Source organism: Pygocentrus nattereri, chromosome 7, assembly GCF_015220715.1.
Source record: "Pygocentrus nattereri isolate fPygNat1 chromosome 7, fPygNat1.pri, whole genome shotgun sequence".
Lineage (NCBI taxonomy): Eukaryota > Metazoa > Chordata > Actinopteri > Characiformes > Serrasalmidae > Pygocentrus > Pygocentrus nattereri.
The window spans coordinates 25,000,925-25,014,405 of NC_051217.1; the positions used below are offsets into that span (position 1 = coordinate 25,000,925).

Here is a 13,481-nt window from a genome sequence, read left to right on the forward strand (position 1 = left end):
CCACGCAGTATATGATTTAAGAATGTCAGATACTCTCTTTTTTTGGTTCTAAAGGCTCAAGTTAATGAGCTCGTGCTGCTACTCCATAAACCTGTCAGAGCTTCTTCTGAGTGGACTGTTCTGCTTCTCTTATACTCTTAAAAAAAGGTTCTTCAAGGTTTCTTTACTAAAGAAAATGGTTTTATATAGAACCATGAACACTCAAAGAGCCCTTAGCATGATTAAAGGGTTATCTGCAAGGCAAAACGGTTCTTCAATTGTAACAAGCCTGACATTGCAACGGTAGAAGAACCCTTACTTGTGCTAGAGCATCTAGAGCACATTGTCCATCAATCTGAACCTAAGGAACCCTTTCACCATTCAAAAGAACCATTTAATCACACAAGGGGTATTTGAGTGTTCTATATAAAACCATTTTCTTTACTCAAGAACCCTTGAAGATCTTTCTTAAGAGTGTACAGCTACATAAAAGAGGTAGATTCCACAAAGGAAGCTCACTATTCCTTCATTTTTAATGCATTAATAAAACATTACACTTTTCATAGTTTTGAACAGTTTGTGTTATAAAGGGGAATTCCATCAATTTTTCAAAATTTCTGCTTAATTAACTGGTTCAGATCTAAACAGAGCGGTTCTGAGTGGTTTGGTGTGAGCGTCTTACTGAGTCAGAACTGTTCATAGTGGTGGTGATAGGAACCAGACGTCCCCCTCTAAAAGCTCTTCACATAAAGTCCCTACATGAAATGGCTATGAATTCATGAAGACACTTTCATGATATTTTTTTTTTTTGGCCTAAAACATCACATCAAATGAAATTACATGTAGAAACTTATATTATTGGTTCTCTGATGGTTCTGGATGGTGAATAAAATGTCTATATCTGTGTTGTAGTCATGGCGCCGCCTGGTTCCTATCACCACCACTGTAAAGACATCAACCATTTCACACCAAACCGCTCTGAATCTCTCTGATTACACCTCATACACTGAGTTATGGAGGGATTAAAATTGAGGATTATCTGCTCTTTAGTGCTAACACTAAAAATAAATATTGACGCACAACACCAAATTCTACCAAAAGAGATGATCGCCCAGCACTAGGTCACGATCAATGTAGTCAGACAGAATCTGCCTGCATTGATAACAGAAGGTGAAGAGTGAAAAATCAAAGAGAACAATTGGCTGAAGTGTCTGTAAATGATCATATATAAAGACCATTAACAAATATGGGAATAAAGTAAGAAATAAAGCATTAGCATATACGCAGCTGTCATTACCCAAATGACTTGAGCCTTTTACACTTTAAATGTCCCACACAAAAAATAATAACGGTCTAATTGAAGCATGCCAAACTTCTCACAGGCCTATTTAATGAAAAGAGGACTTTCTGAAAACGGTGAAGATTTCAGCTTCAACGTGAAGGATCATCATCTGTACCACAGAAGAACTACAGCTGCTATTTAACCCTTAGAAGTCAGTTATTACTGGCACTAACAAATGCATGTAGTTAAACGTCCCTTAAATGACCGGATTTCAGAAAGTGTTTTACTCTAATAAGCTCAGATTTGCTTAATATGTTCTGGATATGTTGTCAGTGCACAGCTTGCAACATTATAAGCTTGTATCTTTATTCATTTCTGAGATATAGAGGCCTTACAAAGGACCCATGGCATTAACTTTTGCCTTAAAGTAAGTGCCACAGAAAAAGGTACATATTTTGACAAGTCATAACTTTTGAACTATTGATGCTAGAGGCATACATTTTTCAGAAATTATTCTCTGGTTTAATATGTGTTAATTCATAAAAGGTACCAATATGCAAATAAGTACATAAATAAATATATATTTTTTTGCATATTGGTGAATATTACAAAATTAATCTTAAAATTAGTAGGAATATATTTTTCAGATTTTTTTGTGGCTTTACTAGCTGCTAGTTCAAAAGGGTTCAAAAATACATTTATACAAAAATACATTAAGTTTTAAGTTAAATCTCAGAAACTAATGAAAATACAAACCTAAAATTTTACACTTATGTTCTTACTAGGCACCTACCTAGTAAGCACTTGTTCAAACCATTTAATGAATTTAAAATATTAGGGAAAAAATAAAACAAAACATAAAATGTGTATGTTTTGCACAGGCAATATTTTATGTGTTTTTTTCTAAATTATAAATAATATATTTTTCTGATTTTTGAGCTTTTAAAAACTGCTGGTTCATAAATACATTTATGCTTTAAGTTTTGAGGTAAACCTCAGAAACTAATGAAGTTAGAAACCTTTTGGATTTATTTTTGTGTTGTTTTTCAAAATATATTGGCATCAGCACCTACAGTTGTAATCACTTGTTTAAACTATTTAATAAATTTTAAATATCTGGGAAAAAATAAAACATAAAATATGTTTTGCACAGGTTTTGTTTTTTTCTCAATATGTCAAAACCAATAAATAAACAATAACTGTGTATTAAAATGTGCCATTAACCACTCCAGACTTCTCAGGGTTAACATACACTGAGCTTTAACCACTATTGGACGGAAAACTGCTGCAGTAAAGTCCTCAGATGTATTAAATAGCCTTGTTTACAGAAGCGGTGTAACAGCAGGGTTAGTGTTAGTGCATGGAATGATGGAAAATCAGTAAACTGTACTGTTTGTGTTAATAATGTGAAAGAAAGCAACCAGGGGCCTCAGCACAGGCCCCTCACCCAAGTCAGCACGAGAGCCTGCTAAGTTTCAGCGAGAGCGTCACAAACCCTGAGCTGGACAGGTCACTCCACCTCACCAAACCAGGTGCAAATCAAAAACATCTGCGGTGACCCACCAGAACAAGATTCGCCGCACCAGATACAAATTACAGTAACAATTTACTGACTCTGGGTATTCCAGTTTAGTATGCAGGTTAGTGTCCGATCACGACAGAAGAGACGAGAGCTCACTGGTTAGGACTGGTAACAGCTTCATGCATATGACGGGTTTGTAATTATTGGGGAGATAATTTGATGATAAATATGCACAGATTTCTCTCTGATCAGCTCAGTCTCCAAGTTCTGCTTCTTTAGCTGTAGCACTGGAGCTACAAGGCTGAAGTAATAGAAGCTTAGGCCCCACCAATTAGGCCCCACAGTGCACACAATCACCCAAAACCCTGTGTAGTTCAGTATCTCTGACAGGCTTGATTACTGGCTTCTGATACTGTATTATACTACTACTACTACTACTACTACTACTACTACTACTACTACTACTACTACTACTACTACTACTACTACTACTACCTTTCATACATTTAAAATGCAGCTCAAAGTGTTTACAAGGAGAAAAGCAATTAAACACCAGCATAAAGCACTAAACAGCAAAGCGTGTAGCCACATAGCTCTACTGCTAATTGGTGGGGTATAACCTTCCATCGCTTGTTAGCTAGATTAGCCTCATAGCTCTAACGCTAAGTGGTGGGGTCTAAGCTTCCATTGCTTGTTAGCTAGACACCAAACACGTCTTTGCTGATTTACATTTGAGGTCAGAGGAGGAAACTGTGCACAGTTAATTTCACTTTCACCAAACTATTGCTTTAATCCTTTAGTAGACAGCGTATTAAAACACCCGACACCACAGACGTCTGACACTGGAGGTGTTAATGCAGCAGATCAGTTCAGAGCTTGGCCTTGTGAGGAGGTCAGCAGGTCCAGAGAATGAATAAAAACAGTGGAAATGGAGGAAAACAGAAACGGGAGGATAAAAAAAAAGAGTGAGATGGTACCAGCTATGCGCCGCTGCTGCACTACTGGCAGTTTCCACAGCGAAAGGACAGCAGGAAACGGCGGGCAGTGCAGCGGACAGACGGACGCTGGAAGGGAACCTGCATGCACAAAACTGACGGGAAACTGTTCTCTGTGGCTGCACCAATCACAAAGAGCAGGACAACAGGCGGAGGGAGGGACTGAAGGAGGGGCTGAGACTCAGCTCACCGATGGAGAGGAAGAAAAGATAAAAGAAAAAAAAAAACGGGGAAAAATGGTCATGCTGAACCGGACAGACCTTACATGAGCGTTTCACAACAAATAATGGGGGAAAAAATAAATTAATAAATGAAGTTCATGATGACTTGGTGGTCGGTGTAGTGTAGTGGGTATATAGCGGCTGGTATAGTGTAGTGGGTATATAGCTGTTGGTATAGTGTAGTGGTTGGAGGTATAGGGAAGTGGGTATATAGTGGTTGGTGTAGTGTAGTGGGTATATAGTGGATGGTGGTATAAGGTAGTGGGTATATAGTGGTTGGTGTAGTGTAGTTGGTTTATAGTGGTTGGTATAGTGTAGTGGGTATATAGCAGTTGGTATAGTGTAGTGGGTATATAGCAGTTGGTATCGTGTAGAGGGTATATAGCAGTTGGTGGTATAGTGTAGAGGGTATATAGTAGTTGGTGGTATAGTATAGTGGGTATGTAGTGGTTGGTGGTATAGGGAAGTGGGTATATAGTGGATGGTGGTATAAGGTAGTGGGTATATAGTGGTTGGTGCAGTGTAGTTGGTTTATAGTGGTTGGTGTAGTGTAGTTGGTTTATAGTGGTTGGTATAGTGTAGTGGGTATATAGCGGTTGGTATAGTGTAGTGGGTATATAGCAGTTGGTATAGTGTAGAGGGTATATAGTAGTTGGTGGTATAGTGTTGTGGGTAACACCTCTGCCTTCTATGTCATAGACAGCGGTTCAACGTCCCACCTCAGTAAGCACCCTACAGTATACCAATAAGAGTCTTTGGGCAAGACTCCCAACACTACCTTCGCATACCTGTGTATAATTGATCCAACTTTAAGTCTCACTGGATAAGAGTGTCTGCCAAATGCCATATATGTACAACCCCAGTAAGAGATGCTTACTTTTTATTTATGTTTAAAAGAAAGATCAGCGAAGAGCGAAAACTAGTCGTCTGCTGAACCCTAGACTAAAAATATGACAGAAAACACGGAAAACAATAAAAAAAAGGATAAATACAGGCTTGCAGTGATACAGTGAGAAACTAAGAGTTTGAAAAATATATATAGACTTATTTAACCCCTTTCTCTGAAATTTGGTTTATGACATCAGTACATGTATAATACCCAGGTTTACACAGCTAATTATTAACATAAAAGGAAATTATGCTTCATTTATGCATGTAGCTGATTATATACTGCTGCATCTCAGTCTCACTATAAAACACATGGTATAAGTAACTATAATACTATACAATAAATAACTAAACAAATATTAATCCTGTGCTATAAAACAAGCTGGGGTTATTTCTACAGTTCCTTTTATAGTACAGATTAAATGAACTATGTACTATAAGACAAACTATAGGAATAATGCCAGTTTATATTAATCCCGTACTATAAAACGAACTGCAAAAAAACCCTCAAATGAGATTAATCACATACTATAAAACGAACTGTAGCATTAATCCCAGTTTATATTTATCCCATATTATAAAACAAACCGCAAAAAATAACCTCAGATGAGATTAATCCCGTACTATAAAACAAACTGTAAAATTAATCCCAGTTTATAATCCCGTACTGTAACACAAACTGTAGAACTAACCCCAGTTTATATTAACCCTGTACTATAAAACGAACTGTAGAACTAACGCCAGTTTATATTAATCCTGTACTTTAAAATGAACTGTTGAATTAATCCAAGTTTATATTAATCCCGTACTATAAACCAAACAGTTGAATTAAACCCAGTTTATATTAATCCTGTACTATAAAACAAACTGCAGAATTAATCCTAGTTTATATTAATCCTGTACTATAAAACAAACTGCAAAAATAACCTGATTGGATTCATCCTGTACTATAAAACAAACTTTTGAATTAACCCCAGTTCATATTAATCCCGTACTATTCAACAAACTGCAAAATTAATCCTAGTTTATATTAATCCCATACTATAAAACAAACTGTAGAACTAACGCCAGTTTATATTAATCCTGTACTATAAAACAAACTGTTGAATTAATCCCAGTTTATATAATCCCGTACTATAAAACAAACTGTTGAATTAATCCCAGTTTATATTAATCCCATACTATATAAACAAACTGTAGAATTAACCCCAGTTTATATTAATCCCGTACTATAAAACAAACCGCAAAAAATAACCTCAAATGAGATTAATCCCATACTATAAAACAAACTGTAGAATTAATCTCAGTTTATATTAATCCCATACTATAAAACAAACAGCAAAAATATCGTGATTGGATTCATCCCGTACTATAAAAAAACTGTAGTATTAATCCTAATTTATATTAATCCTGTACTATAAAACGAACTGTAGAATTAATGCCAGTTTATATTAATCCCATACTATGCCAAACCTGTACTGTAAAATGAACTATGGTATAACCCCAGGACTGGCAACCTGTCCAAGGCATATCCTACCTACCGCTAGATGACTGCTGGGATAGGCTCCAGCACCAGTGCTATATGTGACTAGACTTCTGTGACTAGAAGGGCCACGTATCTTACAGTTTTCCCCCACTTATGTTGTTTGTGTAGTTGTCCATTCCAAAAATCCTAAATCATTTTCTATATAATTTTCCAAGTTCTTTTTATCCCTCAGATTACTATGTCATTATATAAATGAGTCCTATTCTCTCTCGTTAACCTGTACTCTGCCTCTGACTGAAACTCCTTATAACTTTATTATGAGTGGGCGGGGCTAAACTGTCAGCTGGACAGGTGGACATATTTAAAATAATGACAATGTAATTCAAAACTGGCTGTCATTTTATGGACTCGTAAGGACTGAGGAGTGAACGGTACACTTTGCAACTGTGTTTATATATTACATTAAACTCTTAAAAGCATGAAGCATTTGGTTTTCATAAAATGGACCCTTTTACTATAAATACACACAAAGATGAACTCTCAGTAGGGCAGGGATCAAACTAGGAGTGTAAATTCCCTGAGGAATTTTGAGTGAATAGTAATGTTTTTTCTGGCATAAACACACAGAACTGTGTTGTTTTCTGGGGCCTGGCTGTTTAAAGCCAGTGCCTGCTGCCCTCTGTTGGACTATGTGTGGTGAAAGGTCACCTATGTCTTGTTTGTGGTTCATGAACTTTTATATCACGTGTAAACAACAGTTTGGCCAAAAAAAAAAAAAAAAAACGAATTCACAGTCCCTCCCCTGCACCTCTAAGTATCACATACGTGCTTCAAACTTCAAACTGTGTGTTGTTAAAGAGGAATTTCACTGACTTCTCAATATTCCTGCATAGTTCAGCATGTGAGGTGTAATCAGAGAGATTCAGAGCAGTTTGGTATGAAATGGTTCAGATGTCTTTACAGTGGTGGTGATAGGAACCAGGAATCGCCATGACTACAACACAGATATAGACATTTTATTTACCATACAGAACCACCAGAGAACCTACATGAGTCTTCTCAGTTTATATGGAATGTTGATGATGAAAAATAGTGGAAAATCTGGAATAATAAAGTTTTTCTTTGGGGACTATTTTGCCGCACAGTACCCTGCATGTCTCCCTCCACCTTGAATGGAGTTTAAGTTCTCTAAACTATCATAAAACAGCGTCTTAGTCATCAAGCAGTGAATTCAAAACCATTTCATGTAGGACCTTTCTGTGAGGAGCTTTTAGAGGGGGGCGTCTGGTTCCTATCACCACCACTGTGAACAGTTCTCAATCTGTAAGTTTCTCTAGAACAGAGCGTTTCACACTAAACCGCTTTGAAGGACCCGTTTAGTTATGTGAAATATGTGAAAAACTGATGGAATTCCCCTTCAGGAAATCTGTAACTGGCTTGCATATGTGGTGTCTGAGACTGTTCTCAATGGCAAAAGATGGAACTTGAGAAAAAAAACTGCAGTCGGCAAACACGTCAGCTGAACAACATTATTTCAGTGAAAGGAGGAAATGCGTCAATTTGATTTTTGGCCAAACCATTGCTGTAACATTAATTTTCACCCCCTGCTCCCTCTCCTTACCCTCTCTCTCCTCCTCTATGTGGCTCATCCGGAGCACGAGAGCATTCTTCTCCTCTCGAGCCTGGTCCCGCACCGCCTCAGCCTCTACTACCATGGTAACCATGTCCTGCCACTCCAGTACCTGACTCTGTGCATCGTCCACACTGCCGGACTCACTCGCCTGCGTCACACACAGCACAGGAGGAGGAAAAGAATATACTTATTAATTTTAGTAGTGGTAATGGTAGTTGTAGTAGTAGACAGTGTTTGATAAATATTTCATTTAATTAAATCAAGTAAACTTACATTTAACTCTAAAATTATATGGGATGCTTATTATGAAAGCATTTATTTATCCTGAAGTTACAGCGAGTAAAACACTGAACGGTTGATATTCCATTTCCTGATGGTGACACACTGTATCTCCTGCTGGGTCCAGAGTGAATGCACAGAGGCAGGTTTAACTCTCCCTAACAGGTTCGACTCTCCCTTTAAATCTGAATAACAGCAGAGTTAGTTGTATCTGAATTACAGCGAGCGTGCAGGGTTCACACTGCATCCAGCTCGGGTTTGAATGGTTCCTCTTGCGTAACATCACAATCAACATTTTGAGCAGATATTTATTTATTTATTTAAAAACATCTAGGCTTTTCCTCCATGCTCTGTGGGAACATTTCAATATGGAACAAATGTTTCATACACTGCATGGTGAACACTTATTGGCCAGATTAATCTGCATAAAGTTGATGTAGTGTAGTGGGTAAAACCTCTGCCTTCTACGCTGTAGACTGGGGTTCAATACCCCACCTGGGTAACCACCCTACACTATACCTTTGGCAAGACTCCCAACACTACCTTCACCAACCTGTGTAAAAATGATCAAATTGTAAGTTGCTCTGGGTAAAAGCGTCTGCCAAATGCCGCAAATGTAAATTTTAGCTCGGTTCAACTTTTCGCCACACCGCATCCCCCAGACTTGACACGCCTGACCCATCATGCACTTTGCAGTCACGACTGGTGGAACCGACACTTTCTATTGAAAATCTTCTATTGAAATGATCCAAAAAATGTTGAAAGGTTAATATATCGTTTTTATGTTGGAGGGGCTCAATTATAACTTAGCAAATACAAGTTAGCAGACAAACAGAGCTACCCAACACCAGGGGGCACTATAACACTTTAAATACGGTATTTAGAATACTGATGTTTAAAAAAAAAAAAAAAAAAAAAAAAACACCCTGTTATACAATCTCTTAAATCATCCATCAGTGTCACAAAATTAAATAAATAAATGAATAAATAAAATGCTGCACAACTCCATCAGTAAAGAACTTATTTTATAATTAGTAAGTGGTTTGTTTTACATTCTGACTTTTCCAGTGAGACACCCTGAAAGCTTCGCAGTGTAATGAGATACTAATTTCCAAGCTTTGTTAGGATACATTACGGTTGCAAAAGCTGACATCAAGTTAACCTCACTAAAGGAAAAATGTGGGCCCTGAGCTGAGACCAGCTGAGGAACACCGACCTATGGTTATGGTTCTCAAGGCCAGTGTTGCGCTCTCCTATTTTAAGACACCTGATTCAACTTAGCTGATGATTATGAAGCGTTTATGAGCGTAAAAGCAGTGAATAGACAAACCATCCAGTGGATGGAGACTCAGACCAGAATTTCAAACCACAGATCTAATAGCAGCACAAAAACAAGTAGAGAAATTAAAAAATAAGAGCAACATCATGTCAGGAAAACAAGCAGCACTGACCTGAGATGCTGCTCTCTTGGTGACCTGCTCCAGGTCCGCCTGCAGCTTTCTCTGCTGCTCCTCGTACACCACCAGCTTCGTCTCCAGAACATCTACAAACATCAAGCGACGTTCCCTTTTTTAAAACAATATTCAACTTCTGCATTTTCCTGTATTGTTTTCAGGACGACTTTAAAATAAGACCACCCTTATGAAGCATTAATTAATGGTTTCCAACTAGTTTATTTAACATCAATTTGGTTATATACCCTAAAACCTTTGTTTTTTACACCGTAAAAACATCAATAAGCAGTTCCAATACATAAATAAAAAAGGGTGACAGATTAATATATGATGAATATAAAATGACGCTGACGGGTTTAGTAAACAAATTAAGCTGTTTATAAACCCCTTACACGCACACACACACACATCTTCTAAGACGTTCCTTCCTCTGGGTTGCGGGGGGTGCTGGAGCCTATCCCAGCGGTCATTGGGTGGAAGGCAGGATACACCCTGGACAGGTCAGGGCAGGGCAGACAGTCACTCACACCCAGGGGCAATTTAGCACGTCCAATAGGCCTGACTGCATGTCTTTGGAATGTGGGGGAAACTGGAGAACCCAGAGGAAACCCACGCAGACATGGGGAGAACATGCAAATTCCCCACAGAAAGGTCCCTGGTCACCCGGCTGGGGAATCGAACCCAGGCCCTTCTTGCTGTGAGGCGACAGCGCTACCCACCACGCCATAAAGTACACTTTATGTACTGTATTCTCTTCTATTACAGTTCTATCACAGTCTATAACAGGCTCCCTTCTTTAAAGAAGTAAATTTAAAACTGAATATCTAGAACCTGAAAGTAAATATATAATTCATTTAGCTTTGTGACGCAGCAGACGGCAGCATTTATATACCATTTTTGGCCTTGAGCTCGTCATACTGTTCGAGTTTACACAGCATCTCCTCTCTCTCCTCTTCCAGTTCGTTGACTCGACCGCGCAGGGATGCCACATCGGGGGTCAAGCTTCCAGACTGGGGGTCAAACAGATTTATCACACCATTGTGATTAATATGGATGAATGTTTATATAATTTTTAAAATTTCATTAGTTTCTAACAGATGTTTTTAACTTGCACACCCCTTAAAACAGGAATAAATACAGTGAAGATTATAGTCAATTCACATACAAATATAAACACTGTCACACCTAATATGAAAATAAGTATGGGGTGAATTTTACAGGCATCATCTAATGGGCTTAGTACTAGTAATGGATTTAGTACTATCCTTCATTTAATCTAAAAGCTCCCCTCAAATAAACAGAAAATGTGTTTCATGATCATAAACATACCATATGCTGATATAATTTACTACTGAAAGGCAAAAAACTTAGATGCTTTTTGTATTTTTTATAAAAATAATTTTTCACAGAGCAGATCACTGAAGTGACGCCATCTGAGATCCAGTGTTATAGTTCAAATTTGTGGAAAAATGGTCAACAAATGGTCTGGAGATTCCCTATTCAACATTTTTGGACATTAGGGTCTCAATTCCACAGTGCTCTGAAGTTTAAATACACAAAAGTATTTACGCTCGCAAGAGAAAAATAAACAAAAAAACAAAAAGCTTTAACCAAATGACTCCACTGACTCCATGGTCTGCATCCGGCAGTTTGTCTCGCACAGAACTAAAGTGATCCTGTTGCATTGGGTCTGAAGCGGCAAAGCCACATAGACCTTCCCCAAACAAACTCCTCCACTGCCCCCCTTCCCTTTTAACCTGGTAGCCCCTCCCACATTAGCTCTGGGTCATACCATTATTCACAGTCTAGGAATGACAATAGAACAAACAATAAACACATTAATCAGCCATATACATACAATGGCCTTTTTCTTCATATATACACATACAAATTTACCTTAGAAATAATACTGTTAAGCTGGCTCTGTTTAACATTACATTTTCTTCTTTACAGGTACCAGCTACCTGCTCCCCTCCTGCCTGGATGCCCCCTGGATCTCAGGTAAGTACAAGTTTAAATGAATACAAGTAAGTGCCTGTCATAATAAAAGTCACCATAGTATTTATTGAGGAATTACTCAATAAATGGTGATGTGTTAGGGCAACCTAACATCATCACAGATACTTTTATTATCAAGTTTTAAAACTACATCATGTATTAGGCTGGAAAGAAGACAGTTACAGCTGCCATAAGTCATCCACCTTCTGAATGAAATATGAAAGTTATGAAGTAAAGAATATGACAAAGGGGGTTTTGGAACCACTGGTGGTTCCAAGGATTTGAAAAGGTTAAACATTCTGATACAATACCTGAGCTTTCTTCAGCTCATCTTCAAGTTGCCTGATGCGAGACTTGGACCATGCTTTCATCTTCAGGAATTTAGCTTCAGATTTATTGGCCTCGTCTGTTTTTAGCTTAGCTTGGGCTGATTAATGACACAACGAAAGAAATGAATGAGGCAAAACAAACAAAGGCAAACAAATAACATAGTAAAAAATAATGATTCTCTCAAACACACACACACACACAGACAGAGAGACAAGACACAGAGAGGGACAGACACAGAGAGGGACAGACACAGAGAGGGACAGACACAGAGAGGGACAGACACAGAGAGGGACAGACACGTTTTTTTTTTAAACCAAAACAGAATGGGTATTTTCACATCATATCTAAATTTTCACATCAGCTAAAAAACCATACCTTCCAGCTCGGCCACCCTCTGAGTCAGTGAGTGGTCAGCAGGTCGAACTTCAGGTGAGCTTTCAGGTGCTGCCAGATGAGCTGAGGAGTCCCTTACCGCCTCCAGCTGCGCAAGCAGGACCTGCTCCTTCTCCGACATCTCGCTCTCATGTTTCTCCGCCACCCTCTTCAGCTCCTCCTGGTGTTTCTCCATCAGGTCGCGGACCTGAGTGCGCATGATGTGCCTCTCCGCCTCCATCTTAGACTGCACGTTCTCCTTCTCGCTGTGCAGGAGCCTCAGACGCTCAGTCAGATCCTGCACAGATGGACGAGAGGAGAAAATAAGAGACAAGATACACCAAGACAGTTAGAAGTTAACACAGAAAAAGGCTGATAGTCATGAATTTGTTGGCCTTATGTGTGAGTATAACACTCACCGTGCTACCCCCACACTGTGGAGAGCAATAAACTCTCAAGAAAGAAGAAATAAAAATTTCTCAACCAGTGGGCCGTGAAGCACCATCAGGTGGTCCATGGGTCTAAACTCAACAGTCTGTACTGGGCTAGTAACGACACCAACTCATAAAAATGGGCAAGAAGATCAACTTTATTATATAAAAAAATAATAATAAAAATAAGAATCAAACATTTTAAAATTATAACCAGCTGCTCAAAACTGCTGCTCCATTTAAGGTGCAACAGGAAACTTAGCTACTGAGAAATCAGCATAAGAATCATCTGATTTCAAAATGATTTATTTCACTTGTAAATCATTACATAACAATGCAGTAAACTGTAAACGGTTTAAGTGAGCATAAAGTGTATTATGTTATTACGCTTTCTGCTCAGGAGTCTCCATCTCCTCTCAGACTGTGAAGAGAGCCGTCTTCCAGTGACAGCCAGAAACTCTATGACCCCTTCTTTCAACTGAATTGTGTTTGGTTCCTCAGCGCCTTACGGTTGTAAAAATATGGTGCTTTGAAATCGGATTATTCTTCTTGAAATCACCCTGTATACTACTAGCAATTTTTTATGCTTAATATCAAGAAAAGGATCATAA

At 38.4% G+C, this 13,481-nt stretch overlaps 1 protein-coding gene across 3 annotated transcripts in view; it reads right to left on the minus strand.

Moving 5' to 3' along the window:
- si:ch211-220f16.2 (golgin subfamily B member 1) overlaps positions 1-13,481 on the minus strand; it is a 73,866-nt gene that overhangs the window by 39,268 nt on the left and 21,117 nt on the right. For 2 of the 3 annotated variants that reach the window (XM_037540074.1, XM_037540073.1), the window contains exons 10-14: positions 12,443-12,737; positions 12,049-12,164; positions 10,632-10,749; positions 9,737-9,828; positions 7,995-8,154 (exon numbers count right to left, since the gene is read on the minus strand). In XM_037540074.1, the coding sequence (XP_037395971.1) occupies positions 7,995-8,154; positions 9,737-9,828; positions 10,632-10,749; positions 12,049-12,164; positions 12,443-12,737 (781 nt within the window). Of the gene's footprint in view, positions 1-7,993; positions 8,155-9,736; positions 9,829-10,631; positions 10,750-12,048; positions 12,165-12,442; positions 12,738-13,481 lie in introns of all 3 variants that reach the window. The other variant, XM_037540075.1, reaches the window with a different exon arrangement.